Source organism: Urocampus carinirostris, chromosome 13 (genome assembly GCF_059441175.1).
Source record: "Urocampus carinirostris isolate Australia breed hairy pipefish chromosome 13, RoL_Ucar_1.0, whole genome shotgun sequence".
Lineage (NCBI taxonomy): Eukaryota > Metazoa > Chordata > Actinopteri > Syngnathiformes > Syngnathidae > Urocampus > Urocampus carinirostris.
Window position 1 is genome coordinate 12,518,372 of NC_142361.1, and position 17,732 is coordinate 12,536,103.

Consider the following 17,732-nt stretch of genomic DNA (forward strand, 5'->3'; position numbering starts at 1 on the left):
AATAATACCATTGATTTGAATAAAAAGCAAAAATACATGAACTATGGTATAAATATGCTTTTTTAATAGTCGTGGGTTGAGAATTTTTTTATTTAGTTCACATAACATGAGGCTCACCTACAGGAAGTTGACATGATTCTCCGCCATCTTGCTACAACTATTGCCCCGAGAAACCAAAAGCATTGTGAAAGGCTGGGCAGAAAAATGATTGTTTGGTCACTTTAAGTCTCCATTGTTTGTATTCTTCCTTGTGCTTTGTAGCACTCTTTTTGTGGTTCCACTACACAATTCTGCAACATCTATGGTCAAATATTACAGTGTCCCTTTAAGAAAAGAATTATGTGGTCACACTGATTATTTGAAATATCTAAACATATATTTTCCATCACAGTGCAGGTTATGTTAGTCACTTTGAACAAAACTGTACTCAAACATGAAGGCTTTTTTTGGGTACAGTACAAAGCGCATCGACAACTCCAACAGCCGTCTGGTGTCTCAAGTTGACAAAGAGACTGGTGAGATACCGGGCAATTTTTTACAATCTTGTAAAATACAATATTCTTTAATCACTCTTCCTCTCTGGGCACCTGCCAGGCTGCGATGACAACAACCTGAATTCTATCTTCTACGAATACCTGACACGCTCACTGCAGCACTCCCTCTGTGGGGATCTCATGCTGGGCCGTTGGGGCAATTACAGTGCCGGGGACTGCTTCATCTTGGCCTCGGATTATCTCAATGCCCTAGTACACCTCATCGAGATTGGCAACGGCCTGGTGACCTTCCAGCTTCGAGGGTTGGAGTTCAGAGGTGTGAAGTTGCTTTGTAAGATTGCGATACCCCGGTATAGAGCCCAGGTGTACATCGGTGAACACATTGAAAGGATGGGAAATACATTGTTGTTTGACCTGGGTTCATGGAGTGGAGCTGCTTTATTTTCTGTCAAATGGTATGGACCGGGAGTCTCCAATGTATCACCTGCGGGCATCAGGTAGCCCCCTAAGTCCACCTGAGTAGCCTGCATACTGGTTCTGAAAATATATCATGGGTCTTTGTGATTTTCTAGGAAATGTATTTCTAACTGGCATGATATTTAGTGGTTGGATGATTCTTTTTAAACTCTAATAATTACAACCTGGTAATTACATGGTAAAAACAAGTAAAACATGTTATTATAGAAATGCATATCAAAATGGTAGCCCTAATTAATAAAAAAAAGCAGCCCCCAGATTCAAAAGGCTTGAATACCCATGGTATAGACCAATGTTTCTCAACCTTTTTTGAACCCTGGAACACTTTTTTAATAATAAAATCTCAGGGCACAGTGTTCCTTGCAAATGTTTAAGAAATCATTCCTGTCGCCATTTACACTTTTTCGTTACTTAAATTATCATGTTGCCTAATTTCACGTATTAGGCGGAGGTCACCAATTATTTTGAAGCTGAGAGCTACTTTATTTTTTTTACTGAATAACACGAAGGCGCACCAGTTTAATATGCGTTTGTGAAAAACAGCTCATGTAACTACAACGTTACTACTATGTTATTATTATATTATTTATATTATCATGGGTAAGGTCAAAATAGGCTCATTCAACTATTAAAACATCTGCCTTGGTGATTTACATTTATAAATTAAAGGCTAATTTGAAAACAAAGAATTGATTATGTATCTAAAATCACTGATCACGTCAATGATTAGAAATCAAAATTCCTAGACAGTCACAATAACTTACATGACTTGTGAGCTATTCTCAGAACCGGTCAAAAAAAAACTAAACAATTCCTAAAATTTGCAGAAATTATCTGCCAGTGGAACAAAGAAATGTTTACTATGCTTTTTTTAAAACTTTTTTTTAACAAAATAAACAGCTTCATGAAACAAAATCCATTTTAAATACATTCCCTGTATCATGAGCAGATAATTACTATATTAAAATAAACAAATTAGCAATCTAATTCCATCTACAGTACTGATACTGATGATTGTTACTTGTTTGATCACTGTAACAAAACAGATACACCGAACAATGACATGTTTTTGTTGCATAGATAAAATGATACATTTTTCCTGTATTATACATGTTTTCATCATTTCGCATTGTGTACGCAGGCAGCTCGGCGGTTAGCGCGTGTGCGGTACAGTTCTGAGGTCATGGGTTCAAATCCAGCTACCAACCTTCCTGTGCGGAGTTTGCATGTTCTCCCCATGCTTGCGTGGGTTTCCTCCGGGCACTCCGGTTTCCTCCCTCATTCCAAAAACATGCATGTCAGGTTAATTAGCCGGACCAAATTGTCCCTAGATGGTAATGTCTCTGTGTGCCCTGCGACTGGCTGGCAACCAGTTGAGGGTGTCTCCTGCCCACTGCCCGAAGATGGCTGGGATGGGCTTCAGCACCCCCGCGAGGATAAGAATAAGCGGTGCAGATAATGGATGGATGGTTATTGTGTACGCAGCATAAAGATGTTTGTACGGGAAATACTTGTTAGACTGATCTTGTCTAGCCCATTTCTACACTATCTGATCATTTTGGTCACTGGTAGCAGACGACAACATCATCGTTGTTGCGGTACACTAGCAAACGTTTTCCTTGATCAAGCATTTATTTTTTCTGCATACTCCGGCCTTTTCGATGAAGCATGCTTATATAGGTGCCACGTTATGTTCGCTTTATAAGAGGAATTGGAACAATTAATAGGGGGAGCAATTGACAGATTAACAGGGACAGTATGTAATTTGTACCAAGTGTTTCCACCGTCGATATAATGTCCCTGCTCTTCAGCTTCTACCCTTTACTGTCTCTATTCTACTGCATTTTCACATTGTTTTTCCACACTGTTTTTGTACTACATCAGTTGTTTTTGTCTTGCCAGGAACCTACTGCCAGCAACGAGAGGTGGAGGCCATCACCGAAGGCGTAGAGGAGGACGACTCCTGCTGCTGCTGTGAACCTGGCCACCTGCCCCACATGCTTTCTTGCAATGCCGCTTTCAACTTGCGCTGGCTAGCATGGGAGGTAACGGCCACCAAGTACCTGCTGGAGGGATACAGTATCAGTGAAAACAACGCTGCCACCATGCTGCAGGTTTATGACCTCCGCAAGCTGCTCATTACTTACTACCTTAAGGTACTAGTATATAAACAGAAGCTTCCCCTTTAGGCTATCTTACTCATTGATGTATTCTTTCTTTTAGAGTGTTATATACTACCTGGTGCAATCCCCCAAGTTGACCACCTGGCTCAAGGATGCCGCCATTAATGAGGCATTGCAGTCCTACACCAAGTGGCACCACATTGAGCGAGACCCTCAAGTGTTTAGTGTCAAGATAGATGAAGACTACGTACACTGCCTGCAAGGGGTGACGCGAGCCAGCTTCTGTAATGTGTACCTTGAGTGGATCCAGTATTGTGCGGGCAAGATTGAGTCGGTACGGAAGACTTGGGAATTTAGTAGGTGTGATTGAGGTCAGAATGGTAGGCAAGAAAATATGTATGTGTAGTGCACAGTTTATATGCAACATCCAACAAAACAAGGTAAATACAAATACAAAACATAACAACCTAACATAAAACAAAGGCAGTTCAGAGATACAATCAGGGAATAATATAAAAGAGCGACAAGATTTTTTGGGGTTTTCCAAGTTTGTCCCAAGTACTTCATTGAACTTCACTTAACTGCAAGAGGACAGTTTTTCTTCCTGTGTGTTCGTGTGACAAGATGGGTAAACTTAAGCGCTAAAGTGAGCAGTTTGAGGTTTATTATCACAGTAAAATAAATATAACAGAGTATGCTGGGCTTGTGAGTAGAGAAAAAAATTGTAATGGTTTCACAAGTGTGCTTCCAAAAAGGTTGACAATCATTTCTATACCAAAGGGGCCAAACACAGATATTAGTAAAACATTTCCAAAAGCACCAGCTTCATACCAGTCCTCTCCCCAGACTGCTGCAGGTGGTTTTGATAAAACTCAAGGCCTCACCCCAAAATGTGAATCAGAACACCACTTATAACAATGCAGAGGCTAAATAACAACAAGATGAATGGATTTATCTTGGCGACAAGTGAAAACAACTCAATACATCAAACCTTATAAAGTGCATTTTTTTACCACTAAATTATCAACATGATTACATATTGATGTGATGATTTTTTAAAAAAAAAAAGATAGAGTAATTGGAAAACGCACACAATTATGACTACATGCAGAGACATTTTTCAATATTTCAACATCACCAAGAGGTCAGAACTCAGTACGGGGTACCAAAAATAATCAAAATATGAAGTCTGTTCTTTTCTCGTGTCCTCATATTTATCTTCCCAGCCTGTTGACTGCGATGAAGACTCTACCTTGGTGACGCTGTCGTACGCCCTCTCAGTCCTGGGGAGACGCTCGCTCGGCACAGCATCACATAACATGTCCAACAGGTAGGGGTGCATGGTCAGTCAGCCAGATTGTCCAAAAGTGTGGACAACTGGGTTTGTTCTCAATGAAAAAGTTAAATGGCTCTAAGTGTTAAATGTTGCCTCAAAGCTGAATATTTTCTGTGCTTTGTTGGGCCACTCGGGTGGTAGTATTTAAACTAATTCATGTTATTGCCAAGTTTTTCCCAAATTGTGTGGCTTGGGTAAGTAGACTTTCTCTTTTCAGAGAGAAAAAGGTAGTAGGTCAGGATTTTTAGCTGGCATTTCATAAAAACCACAAAAACACATACATACATCTTCCAGAAAACTGGGCAATCGCATAAGGTAGCTGCATCTTGCAGGAAATCCAATCTTTACGATTGTCCCGATCACTGAAAAATTGGCCATACATAGGTCAACAAAGTGAGGTGTATGGATAAAATTTAGGAAATTGAAAATACCAAGTTACTTTTCAATCACTACAGCCAGTTTCTTGATCATTCTATTTATGCTTCTGTAGCACTTTTACTCATTAATTTCACAATAGTTAGTATATCCCAGCTAACAACTTGGACTGTAGCACAAAATCCAATCCATCACAGGAAATGTTAAGACAAACTGCCCTTCAGGCTCTTATTCACCCTAAAGGAGAATTGAATCTTTACCAATCTGAAAATCCTTTAAACCCAGTAATCGGTCTATTCAAAATTATTTTCTAAAAATAGTAGACTTCACCACATTAAGATGGCATCTGATCCAACTGAAGCTTCATCAACTCTCTCTTTTTTTTTTTCTTCTGTCAAGTCTGGAATCTTTCCTGTACGGTTTCAACACACTATTCAAAGGGGACTTTCGTATCGCTGCTAAGGATGAGTGGGTTTTCGCTGACCTCGACCTCTTGCAAAGGGTGGTGGCTCCAGCTGTCAGAATGAGCCTGAAGCTGCATCAGGTAGGTCAAACTTTATTTCACTGCAATACAAAGTTAGTTCTCAACTACCAAAATCAATAGTGTTGTAGTCAATTAGCTAGTCAGTCTACTGCTTTTCCTCCTCCCAGGACCATTTCACATGTTTGGAGGAAACAGAGGAAGCATCCATATTATATGAAGCCATCACAAACTACCGCAGCAGCTTGGTCATCTGCCATGAGAGTGACCCGGCCTGGCGCAAGGCGGTGCTGTCCAGCCGCGAAACTCTGCTAACGCTGCGGCACATGGTGGACGACGGCACGGACGAGTACAAGATCATCATGCTTTACAAGCGCCACCTCAGCTTCAAAGTCATCAAGGTGACACCAGAGACTTAACATTGTAAACAAAAATTCCACTAAAGATGCTACTTTGTCCTCATTTTTAAACCCTGTAGCTTTAAATAGGGTGTGGCTTGTTCTGTAAAATTATTTTTACCTGGAATATATTTCTGTGTAAATAGCTGAGCAATACTTAAGAAAACGGAAGAAATGCAAACAAAACACCGCGGTGACGTCTGGAAACATTTATTCAAGAGAAATTAGTCCATGTTTTTGCCAGCATTATTCATAAAATGCCTAACAGGAGCAAAATGGGAGTTTTGACAGTAGGTACTTACTTGAATAACTACAAGAAACACACAATATTTCAACATTTTCACCCACAAATGGAGTCCTCCATTTACACTTCTGAATTGAACATCAGTTAAAGTTATCAATAAAAAAACGATACACTTATATCTCCGTATCATCTATGTTAGGTCGCTGGAGATTCCTTTAATCCATTAGGAACGATGACAAGCGAATGCAATTTGGTCCACTGCCGCAGCAACCTCCAATGGCAAAAAAACATACAAGTCCGTATGACATATTCTCGTTTTCTATTTGCGCAATACAGTAGTAAATATGGGTTTGCCTTTGTAATCGCCATCTTGAATGGTCACATGATTCACAAACACACGACCTGGGCAATTATGAAGCGAGAGGAAAACGGCCAATCTGAAAACATCACTCTAGACCACTCACTCGCTGCTCCCATTCCACCAACCTTACGAGTTTGCCCTGAATACCTCTCCATAATGTAAGATAAAGGCAAATAGGCGCAGTGGAAAAAAGCATAACTGGGTTGGGCATTGTTAACGCTACCTTAACACAGAAAATATTTTCTTTCAACTTTTCTTTAGACACCGTAAAAGATGCAGTCGACCTTTAAACCTGTGGCTTAAAATCCAGTGAGGCTTGTACAAAGAAAATTTCTACAAATTTAATCATGCGAGCTCTGTTGTACAAAATGTATGACAGTTTGTTTATGTAGGAGGTCTCTATTTTGGAGTAGAGAGCTTTTTGTTAGCAATTTTTGCATTCTAAGACAACATTTTATGACTAGGTTGTCGTTACTAGAGGTTGAAACAGCCTTAGTCAACTACCAAACATCATACCAGTTAGAAATCACATTTCCTTGAAGATCAAAATGACGCAAGACATATTTTCAGAACCATTCCGTGGAATACTCAGGTAGTCATAGGGGGTGACCTGGTGCCCATGTGCACCATGTTGGAGACCAGTGTTTCATGTGCTTTCTGTGGGCCGCATTGCATTACTTTATTAATTTTCCGGGTAGATCAACAAGGAGTGCGTACGAGGCTTGTGGGCAGGCCAGCAGCAAGAACTGATCTTCTTACGGAACCGCAACCCGGAGCGTGGCAGCATCCAGAACTCGAAGCAGGCTCTCAGGAATATGGTCAACTCGTCATGCGACCAGCCTCTGGGTTACCCCATGTGCGTGCAGGAACAGGTCCGAAGAGAACTTTTCAGGGTTTGATGTAGGTTTCTTTGTGTTGTCAATCCAGGTTTGTGTCTCCGCTGACGACGTCATATGCGGGAACGCACAGGACACTACGTACGATTGGTGGGGGGACTTTCAGCTTAGATGCTATTCGTTCCTGGCTGTGCTCCAAATGGCTAAGGTTCAACAGAGCTTCTCTTTTATGTCATACTCAGTTTCTTTCGGTTGTTTTGACACTTAACATGTTTGCCCATCCAAATGGCTAAGGTTCAACATATTTTCTATTTTTTTTTACAGTTTTTATAACACTGAGCATTTTTGGGCAGTTAAAACAAAAAACAACATAACGGAATTTGATCAGTTTTTCCGAAACCAAACTGTTCATTTTAGCTCAACTGTTACGGAGGTTCGATCCGAAATGAATACGTTAATAAAGCACGTAATGCCAAACTATATGGCATACATACAATTTACACAGCTCACACACCTTTTTCATGGTCAGATTCAAGCACTTTTTAAGGAATTTCAAAGACAATCAGCCAATTTCTGCAGTATCAATAAAATAATGAATCCAGTGTTAATCATGTAATTTGCAGAGCCACAAATATATCTGCGTTTTATATATTCGATTTTTAATCTTGCATGTGCATTCATCAAGACATGGTATTTAGATGTTGTGTTAATTGCAAATATGTGTGTGGATCTGAATGATATACAGTGAAGAAAAGAAGTATTTGAACACCCTGCTGTTTTGCTATTTCCACCACTTAGAAATCATGGAGGGGTCTGAAACTGTCATCGTAGGTGCATGTCCACTGTGAAAGAGATAAACTAAAAAGAAAAATCCAGAAATCCTAATGCATGATTTTTTTTTTAACAATTTATTTTTGTGACACAGTTGCAAATATGTTTTTGAACACCTGAGAAAATGAAGGTTAATATTTTGGACAGTAACCTTTGTTTGCTATTACGGAGGTCAAACATTTCCTGTAGTCTTTCACCAGGTTTGCACACACTGCAGGAGGGATCTTGGCCCACTCCCCCTTACAGATCTTCTCTAGACTAATCAGGTTTCTGGGCCTCCAAAGAATTTCAATTAGGTTCAGGTCTGGAGACTGGCTGGGCCATGCTAAAAGCTTGATATGCTTCTTACAGAGGCACTCCTTGGTTTTCCTGGCTGTTTGCTTCGGATCGTTGTCGTGTTGGAAGACCCAGCCACGACCCATCTTCAATTCTCTGACAATGGGGAAGGAGGTTTATCCCCAAAATCTCACAATACATGGCCCCCAGTCACCCTCTCTTTAATGCAGTGCACTCATCCTGTCCCATGAGCAGAAAAACGCCTCCAAAGCACCCCCATGCTTCACAACAGGGATAGTGTTCTTCGGATTGTACTCTTCATTCTTCTTCCTCCAAACACGCTTAGTGGTATTTAAAAAAAAAGGTTTTATTTTGGTCTCATCCGACCACAAAAACTTTCTCCCATGACTCTTCTGTATCATCCAAATGGTCATAGGCAAACTTAAGACGGGCCTTGACATGTGCTGGTTTAAGCAGGGGAACCATGCGAGATTTCAAATCATGACGTCTTAGTATATTACCTATAGTAACCTTGGAAACGGTGGTCCCAGCTCTTTTCAGGTCATTGACCAACTCCTGTCATGTAGTTCCGGGCTGATTCATCATCTTTCTTAGAATCATTGAGACCCAACGAAGTGATATCTTGCATGGGGCTCCATTCTGATTGAGATTGACCGTCATGTTTAGCTTCTTTCATTTTCTAACGATTGCTCCAACAGTGGACCTTTTTTCACCAAGCTGCTTGGCAAATGCTCTGTTGACCTTTCCAGCCTTGTGGAGGTGTACACTTTTGTCTTTGGTGTGTTTGGACAGCTCTTTTGTCTTTGCCATGTTACAAGTTAAAGTCTTACTGATTGTATGGGGTGGATAGGTGGCTATATCCAGCTAACAACCTCAAACAGGTGCATCTGATTCAGGATGATACATATAGTGCAGGTGGACTAATGGGCGGACTAACAGGTATTTCGGAGTCAGAATTCTATATCATACTCAGGTGTTCAAATACTTATTTGCAGCTATATCACACAAATAAATCCATAAAAAATCATGTTGATTGGTGCATCTTCCATAAACCAAAAGGTGAAAAATTTGACCCGCCCCCTCATTTCAATAAAATTTTATTGTGACAAAATAAAAATAAGTACAGAAATAAATTAATTACAAAAAAATGACAAAGTGCATGAATAAATTAATAAATTGCATTCTTATCCTGTGTTAGGTATTACGTGGTTTGTGTATGTGTTTATTTATTTATATGGTATAAATTGTAGTTATTATTGTTTATACATTTATTTCTACATATGGCAGGATTGGTCCTCCATAAATTGGATATTTGTGGCAAATTAACCACGAGCACTAGATCTGAATAAATTAAATTTAAATTTCTATCCTTACCTAAGAACTTGAACATGTTAGTTTTATAATGTAGCACAAAATAGTGTGTGCTAATAATACCTTATTTTATTTTAAAATATTGTGTAGTTTAAACAAAAAGGCCTAATTGTTAAGCAAAAACCTACATGCCGAGCGAATCTAATGACTGTATTTTCCAGACTGCGAGGCCTTCCTAAAAACCCAAATTGGCCACAAGTTTGAAAGTACAGCTCATACACCGGAAAATGCTGGTAGATAAACTTGGAAATGTATTCAAGTACATTATTATTGATTCATTGAACAAAAAACATCGCTGACCAATTTCACATAACATTGTACGCAACAGTAATTGGACCCAGGTCACTGCGGTGAGAAGACCGAAACATATCCACAAGACCACCAGTGATGCAGATAATACATGAAAATGCATTAGCGTTTGTCTCATTATCTCACAATTTTTACTCACTGTGCCAGGGACGAATGGTAGAAAATGGAGCAAACAGAAAGCCAAAAGATATAAATATACACAAAATAAACAACAAGGGAAACAACTCTTTGGTGTATCTGATGATGAGTCAAAACGTATTTATATCTTTCAGGACACTTTTTTGTCTCTTCTCATCTAGTGCCTTTTCAGAGGTCATCTATATCCCCGATGGTTTAGTCACTAGACTCTAGGGGATAGGTTTTGCGATATTGGTCAGCAATATTTTTTGACTGATTAATCACTAACATATACTAAAAGTACGGTATATAAAATGCACAATGGTACGAATAAATACAGTAGCTCTTATTGTAGTTTTAATTCAATGTGCCTTATAGTCCAGTGTGCCTTATATATTAGAATATATGACAAAATACTGTTTTCGAGGGGTGCGCCTTATAATTTAGCGCGCCTTATAGTGTGGAAAATACGGTAATCTGCTGCATGTTGCATATGTTGTCAGAGTGCGCAAGGACAACCTGAATAGCTGCAACAGCGGCGTTAACGTGGACGATGCCGACTGTGGAGCCGGGAGGTCGTCATCTCTGAGTCAAAACCGCCCATCCTCGGTCACCTCCAACAGTCTGAGTGTCCACCAACAGAGAGCTCCTCGTACAACACGCAGCCACCGACACCATGGATCAGGTTGGCAGCTGGCTTGGACCCAAAATAGCACCAAATTTAAGATACTTGTGACTAAATCCAAAAAACACAAAAACATGTCCACTATCAAGCTAGCTAGTGTAAGAATACTGTGAAACAGGGGTCGGGAACCTCTGGTTCGCAAGCCGTAGATAGCTTTTTTCATGAGTACATATGGCTCGGAGATAAAATACAACTTGAGCTATTTTTTGGATGTAATGTAACATGCAGTGGCGATTTTCGCACATGGAAGCCGGGACAATACTTACTGCTTACAGGTTTCAGTCCAGTATATGTTTAAGACACAATTTTAACTACTGTTTGCTGTCAAGGTGTTACACCAACAAACCCCGTTTAAGCTGTAAATCGCTAGATAATCCTTTATTTGGAAGTTTGTTAAACAATCTATTCATTTTTGAAACACTTATTGATGAAAAGCCACAGAACTAACTTTGAACACCCAAGACCTCTAGCAAAGCATCCAGGGCAATTTGATTGGGTAAGCTGTGGTAATGGGTGGAGCTATACCCAGAACACACAGACTCCTCCTTGCTTAGCGAAGTCTGCACTAAAGGTCAATGCGTTGGGATCATCATCTGCAGTATTTCGTGACATTTTTACAAAAAGACTTTGCTCGCAGATAGTTTTCAAAAATGTCAAAATGAGCCGTAAACAATCTTAAGTAACTTTGAGAGTGAGACAAATTTCAAGTGGTTTATATTGATATGGGACAAAGACAGGCTCTGGCATTATTATTATTTCATATATTTTACCAAATCGTCAAACATCACACAGTGAAATAAGAGGTGCTGCTTCTTGGAGAGTGGGTTTGGTGGTTTTGTTGAATTTTGTCTTTTTAGTGTTATAGTGTAGTTATTATATATATATATATATATATATATATATATATATATATATATATATATATATATATATATATATATATATATATATATATATATATATATATATATATATATATATATATATATATATGTGTGTGTTTTTTTCATTTGTTTTTAAAGGTTCCCGACCCCTGCTGTAAAATGTCACTGCATTTACAGTCATAATTTGTTTTTCAGTTTGATCTGTTTAGATATTTAAATCATTATTCTTATGGCAATTCGGTTGTTGTGAATACATTTAATGATTATCTATATCAGGGATTTTAAACTCACTTCTAGGGCCACATGCAGATTTTCTTTCCCCAAGTGGGCTGTATCAGTAAAAACATGTTTAGTCTACTGTAGTTTTTTTAGAATTATGCTTTATCTTTAAGGCCTCTTTAGTAGATTAACCAACATATTATAATCATGGATTGCAAGGGATCCTTTTTAACAGAGGGATGGGTTGGGTTAACCCTTCATTCATTTACAACTTATGATAAAAACATATTTTCGTTTTTGGCGTTGAATGATTACTACTTATTAATTAGTAGTCATAGCTGTTAGTGATTTAACTTTACAGTTGAGTGAATGCAGTTTTCCACCTGAACCAACTGACCACACTACACAAACATAGTTATGCAAAAATATATATACATTTCACCTTAATTGTCATAGTAGTTTAAGGTCATTTTAAAAAACAAATACAAAATAAACGCTTTAACCATTAGACGACATCAAATAAAACTAATTGGCCTGGCCTACCGAAGCTGAAGGAATATATAACATGCTTGATCTATGTATTTGACGGAAGCATTTACTTATGGTTTGTGTCTGGACCCTTGCCAGAACACCCTCAAATTGCAATGATTCAGCTTATCCTGCCCGGGAGTTTAAAGTCACTAGGTAAAATTCCAATGCACTCAGAGACTGTTCTTTTAAACTACACCTGTCTTCTACTGTAAATTTCTCAATCCTTTTATCTGGTTGACGTGCATTTCTGAACTAGCCCAGAATACATAGTCTTTCTGTATTATGTATTTTATTATCTTTTATTCAACATTGGTTTATTGTAATAAAATTCCCAGCTTTTTCTTATTTATATTTGACATATGGGCTCGTTGAACCAGATGTTTTAAATCGAACTTGCAGAGGAAGATAAAAAACCCTAACGACAGCAACATTACCTCGTACGATTTCAGCCATACATCTTCTAACATTATCAATTGAAGGCAAAAACAGGCCTTCCGTATGTGGGTTGTCATATGAAAATATTTTCATTTGTGTGCAGCAAGAAGAGAATATCGCAGTAGGTCGGTGCAGCCTCAGAGCCAGCGGCTGCCGGTCACAAGCCAATCAGGACCCATTGTGGACTCGACCTCCAACCATGGTCTGGTTCAACGTTTGTCAAACAGCCAGCTGTCCTTTAACACTTCCATAGCATCCATATTCTCCCAGGCAAGAACAGAGCTGATAAATCAGTTAGCTTAGCTATACAGTGGCTTCTGACGCGACCAAGCACTTTTTTTCATCAGGTCCCTCGACTCTCGGGGACCGGTGGGATCAGCTCGCAAATCCAAGCCGCGCAGAATCAGCAACGTTCCAGCCAGGTATGAGTTTTATGCATTATATTTGCATTTCCACACTTCAAGGTGACGTTGTCCGCTTTGAAAAAACAAAACTATTTAAAATTCTACAATTACAAATTACTAAACAATGTAAATTGTTATATTTCAATCACAGAGTCAAAAACTCGAATTTAACCCTGAAATACAATAATACGACAATGTGATTGGACCACTAAATGTTGCAGTATCGTTTAGTAGCTAAACTTGCAACTGAAAACAAGCGCTACAAAGTACAAGGAACAATGCAAACTAGGGAGACAATACAATTTTTCTTTTCATATTCTGCCCAGATGTTCTCAAGGTTTTTGGTGATACCCCTAGCATTAAGGTGGAAAACAAACATGACAGCTCCCTCTAGGTGAGCTTCATGTTATGTTAAATGAATAGAATTGTTTTCAACCTACTGGTATTTACATCATAGTTTATACATTTATGCTAATTATTTGAATAAATATTATTATTTTTTATTCCACTATAGGATTAAAAAATAATATATATTATTATAGTGGAAGATAGAGCTTTTGTTGATAGGAATGAGTGGAGAGGTGTTGTGAAAGGATAGTGGGATTGTGGACGCGTTCTTAAGGATGGGCTGGGCACCCGTATGATGCAGCAGGGGTAAACCAGCGAAAGCTGTCCGGCCCTGCTGTTGAACAGAAGAGTGTGTTGTGTCACCCTGACCCGAGTGACACGGCCGCTTTCTTGTGTCCCGTTTCATCTGGAGGCATTGAAGCATGACCAACTTGGGTGCCGTGGTGCTTAACTTGTTTGGGTGTTTGGGAAATTGGGTTGGCCATGGTCCAAAAAAATGGTGTGTTTTTTGCTACTTTTCCCCCCTTTTTATTTTCTTTGTTTTTGTATGTGTTTGTATTGCTGTCGGTCACCCCTCTTGAGGAATATGACCAAGGTAGATAGATAGAATTTTTATTCAATCGAGTTTTTTTTACCACTAAGCGAAGTAAAATAATAAACAATGTCCCTTTAATTACTAAGATAAAACGGAACAATTGAATGGAAAGATAAAGGGATCTTGAGTTATGTCTAGCACGTCCTCGTCGTAAAAAAAATACATTCATTAAAAAAACAAAACCGATTTGATTATATGCAATCATACATCACAAATAGCCGTAGCTCAAGAAATTCGAATTTATCTTAGAGAACATGAGAATAGAATATACCTTTGTCATTGTTACAAAATGGGTTAACATATTGTGACAACGAAATTGGGCAATGAGGAGATGATTGTCAGTTATATTGCTGCTAAGTGTATCCCCCAAAAATCAATACCTCGTGGACACCAAAGAAAAGAAAAATGCAGTTTGGTCACTGAGTCTTAGTATTTTGTTTTTTCCTTGTGCTTTGTAACACTTGTTTTTAGTTATACCAAACAAAACAGTAACATTTACTGGTCAAATATTACAGTGTCTCCTTAAATTAATTCATGACTATTGCATCATTACATTTAAAAGATTTAATAAATACAATTACAAATCTAAACAAGTATCAGGTAAGGCATGTAAAAGCTATAAGTACAAGAATAAGTAGCTGAGGGTGTGTACATGTTCCCTTACAAAGTGAAGTTGCCATCTGCCATCTGGTGCGGCATACACATTATGCCATTTTTTTATAACTTTGATGTCTCTGCGAAATCTTCACGTGGACTAATAGTTAACTGCTAATACCATTTTAACTCCTTTGCTAATCAAACGATCAGTGTATGTATGTTAAAAGAGTGGATACCAGTGACGTGCAGTCAGGGTAGGCAGGTGAGGCTGTGCCTCACCTATCATCAATATAAAAAAAAATATATATATATATATATATAATCTTAAAAAATATTTTTCTGTGTTATAGGTCTTTGTCATTTAACTCGTCTGTATGCTTGTGGTGATTGTATTTGTTTTCAAAATGCACTAAATTTTCACATTATATTGTGAATAATATGAATGAAATAATTATGTAACATATTACGGTGCTGAGCTTCTGCATATGCAAAGTAAGGCATGTGATTCTCTTGCCTCATCGAGGAATATGATGATGAGACCCAGGATTCTGATCTGGAGCACATCTAAGCCCCAAGCAATATGCTAAGTGATGGTCTTAGCAAGCTGACAGCAAGTCAAGATTTCGAGTAATTGTGTTTTCGTTGCATTGACTTTTATTTCATAATGGAGTACCTGTCTATTGATGCTGTAATTCGTTGATGCAGAGTGAGGCTTAAGTTCTCTTGCCTGATGGCAGAGGGTGATAGCCAGACCAAGGATTATAATTATGTGCACATCAAAGCCCCTAGCAATATACTTAGTGATGGATTTAGAAAGCTAACAGCAAGTCAGTATATCGGGTAATTCTGTTCTCGTTCACTTTTATTTCATAATTGAGTTCCTATCTATTGATGCTGTAATTCATTGATGAAGAGTGAGGAACAGTTTTCTTGCCTGATCGCAGAGGGCGATAGTGAGACCAAGGATTATGATTTGGTGCACACCTAAGCCCCAAACAATAGAATTAGTGATAATAATAAGGCCAAATTGTATTTATCATGGGGCAGTACGGCGGCGCAGTGGTTAGCGCTTGTGCGGCACAGTTCATGTCATGGGAACCTGTCGTGGGTTCAAATCCAGCTCCAGACTTCCTGTGCGGAGTTTGTATGTTCTCCCCGTGCTTGCGTGGGTTTCCTCCGGGCACTCCGGTTTCCTCCCACGTTCCAAAAACATGCATTTCAGGTGAATTGGCCGATCCAAATTGTCCCTAGGTGTGAATGAGCGAATGAGTTGTCTGTCCCTGTGTGCCCTGCGATTGGCTGGCAACCAGTTCAGGGTGTCCCCTGCCCACTGCCCGGAGATGGCTGGGATGGGCTCCAGCCCCCCGCGACCCTAATGAGGATAAGCGGTACGGCTAATGAGATGAGATGAGATAATAATAGCAAGATAACAGCATGTAAAGACAATAAGTATTTTCTTTTTTAATCGTTGCATGGATTAAGGTAAGACAAACTTTTTATTCTTGACTACAGTTTTTACATTGCTTTCTTGCCCTGCCAATTAATCAATGAATACCACACGTCACTGGGGGATACTTACCCCGTGCATAATGCAACCGAAATCTCTGTGCAGTGCACAATTTGACAGTAGGTTTCCTGACAATGTAGTCATGCAAAAACATTGTTTCTGTGTTTCTCGTCAGGTGTCGTCCTCATCGTCCACCCTTAGTCTGCTTTTCGGTAAGCGCAGTTTCTCCAGCGGCCTGGTCATCTCTGGGTTGTCGGCTGCCGAAGGAGGCAACACTACCGATACACAGTCGTCGTCCAGCGTCAACATTGCCATGGGACCCTCGCACCGCTCAGGCAGCAGGGCTACACAGGTATAGCCACATCGCTGACAACACTTTTGCATGTTTTGAAATGCTGTAATAGCTGCCACGACAAAAAGAGAAAATTATTTGTCTACAGTATTACCTCTATACAATAGCACCTTTGGACCTGAGAATTTCGATGTACGAGATTCATTTGGGACAAAATTGCAAGAAAAATCAAAGTGACACGCATTACCAGACGCAACCACTAAAGGCCACTCACTGCTAGCATTTGCTAGTCCTAGTTTGCGCATGTGATTCCGGACAACAACAAGGGTTGAAAGAACTATATTCGCTGGAGTGGCAACTGGCACCTTACTGGGTTGCTGTGATGTTTGGGATGCGCAACACAGCAGTAATGGTTGGGTGAGATGGAGGAAAGTTTTTTCATGGTCGTCCCAGCGTTTTTTTTGTTTAGTGTACCATGAAAATGGTGAAAGTAAGAAGAGCCGGTTTCAATCACAGAAATACTGGCGCATTAGCACAGTCATAATTGAAAGTTCTTTGTTTTTTTATTAGTGGACCTCCGAACCGTATGAAAGCATCGATGAGACGGGTCCAAACACTGCCGTCGAACAGACTCGCGACCAAAACGTCAGCCAGGAATGTGACAAGACACCCACTGAAGAAGACGCCCCAAAAGTTCCTGATGCAACGGATCAATAGATGGCATGAGAATGCAAACATGCAAACATTTGTATTCACAAATACAGAAAGGACTGTACCAATTTTTTCCATGAAGAGAGCCACCGAAATGCACACCAACCTGCCTCCGCATCACTCAGCATGTGCTCTCACCTTGTTCTCTGAATGTACTGTCAACAACACTGTCATCAATACATAAATGATGTTTTTAACTACAATTCGTCACTGGTCTTTGATTAAAAATGCAAGGGGCTAAAGATTTCTAGGTTATACATCCACAGATTGTGATTGAAGATGAAGCTTTTTGAGCAAAAGTTACTTTTTTTCAGGGTTTGTATGGCCAAATTCAAGCACTTTTGAATGACAATTTTCCAGTTTCTCCAGTTCCAGCTTACGAAAATATCTGGTGTGAATTTTTCAGAGCCACAAATATATCTGCAATTTACATATATGATTTTTAATCTCGTATGTGCATTTGTCAAGACATGA

At 39.3% G+C, this 17,732-nt stretch overlaps 2 protein-coding genes across 4 annotated transcripts in view; one reads left to right on the plus strand and one right to left on the minus strand.

The window, feature by feature from the left end:
- Window positions 1–17,461, plus strand: part of pcnx2 (pecanex 2) — a 36,213-nt gene extending 18,752 nt beyond the window's left edge. For both annotated transcript variants that reach the window (XM_088351585.1, XM_088351586.1), the window contains 14 exons: window positions 457–515; window positions 595–810; window positions 2,874–3,127; window positions 3,195–3,428; window positions 4,321–4,424; window positions 5,205–5,349; window positions 5,457–5,687; window positions 6,988–7,145; window positions 7,217–7,333; window positions 10,554–10,735; window positions 12,908–13,074; window positions 13,152–13,226; window positions 16,431–16,607; window positions 17,118–17,461. In XM_088351585.1, coding sequence (XP_088207711.1) covers window positions 457–515; window positions 595–810; window positions 2,874–3,127; window positions 3,195–3,428; window positions 4,321–4,424; window positions 5,205–5,349; window positions 5,457–5,687; window positions 6,988–7,145; window positions 7,217–7,333; window positions 10,554–10,735; window positions 12,908–13,074; window positions 13,152–13,226; window positions 16,431–16,607; window positions 17,118–17,264 — 2,266 coding nt within the window. In that variant the 3' untranslated portion in view covers window positions 17,265–17,461. The remainder of the gene's footprint in view (window positions 1–456; window positions 516–594; window positions 811–2,873; window positions 3,128–3,194; window positions 3,429–4,320; window positions 4,425–5,204; window positions 5,350–5,456; window positions 5,688–6,987; window positions 7,146–7,216; window positions 7,334–10,553; window positions 10,736–12,907; window positions 13,075–13,151; window positions 13,227–16,430; window positions 16,608–17,117) is intronic.
- Window positions 16,492–17,732, minus strand: part of rgs17 (regulator of G protein signaling 17) — a 35,502-nt gene continuing 34,261 nt past the window's right edge. For both annotated transcript variants that reach the window (XR_015852514.1, XR_015852513.1), the window contains one exon: window positions 16,492–16,659. The gene's annotated coding sequence lies outside the window, so the exon portion shown is untranslated. The remainder of the gene's footprint in view (window positions 16,660–17,732) is intronic.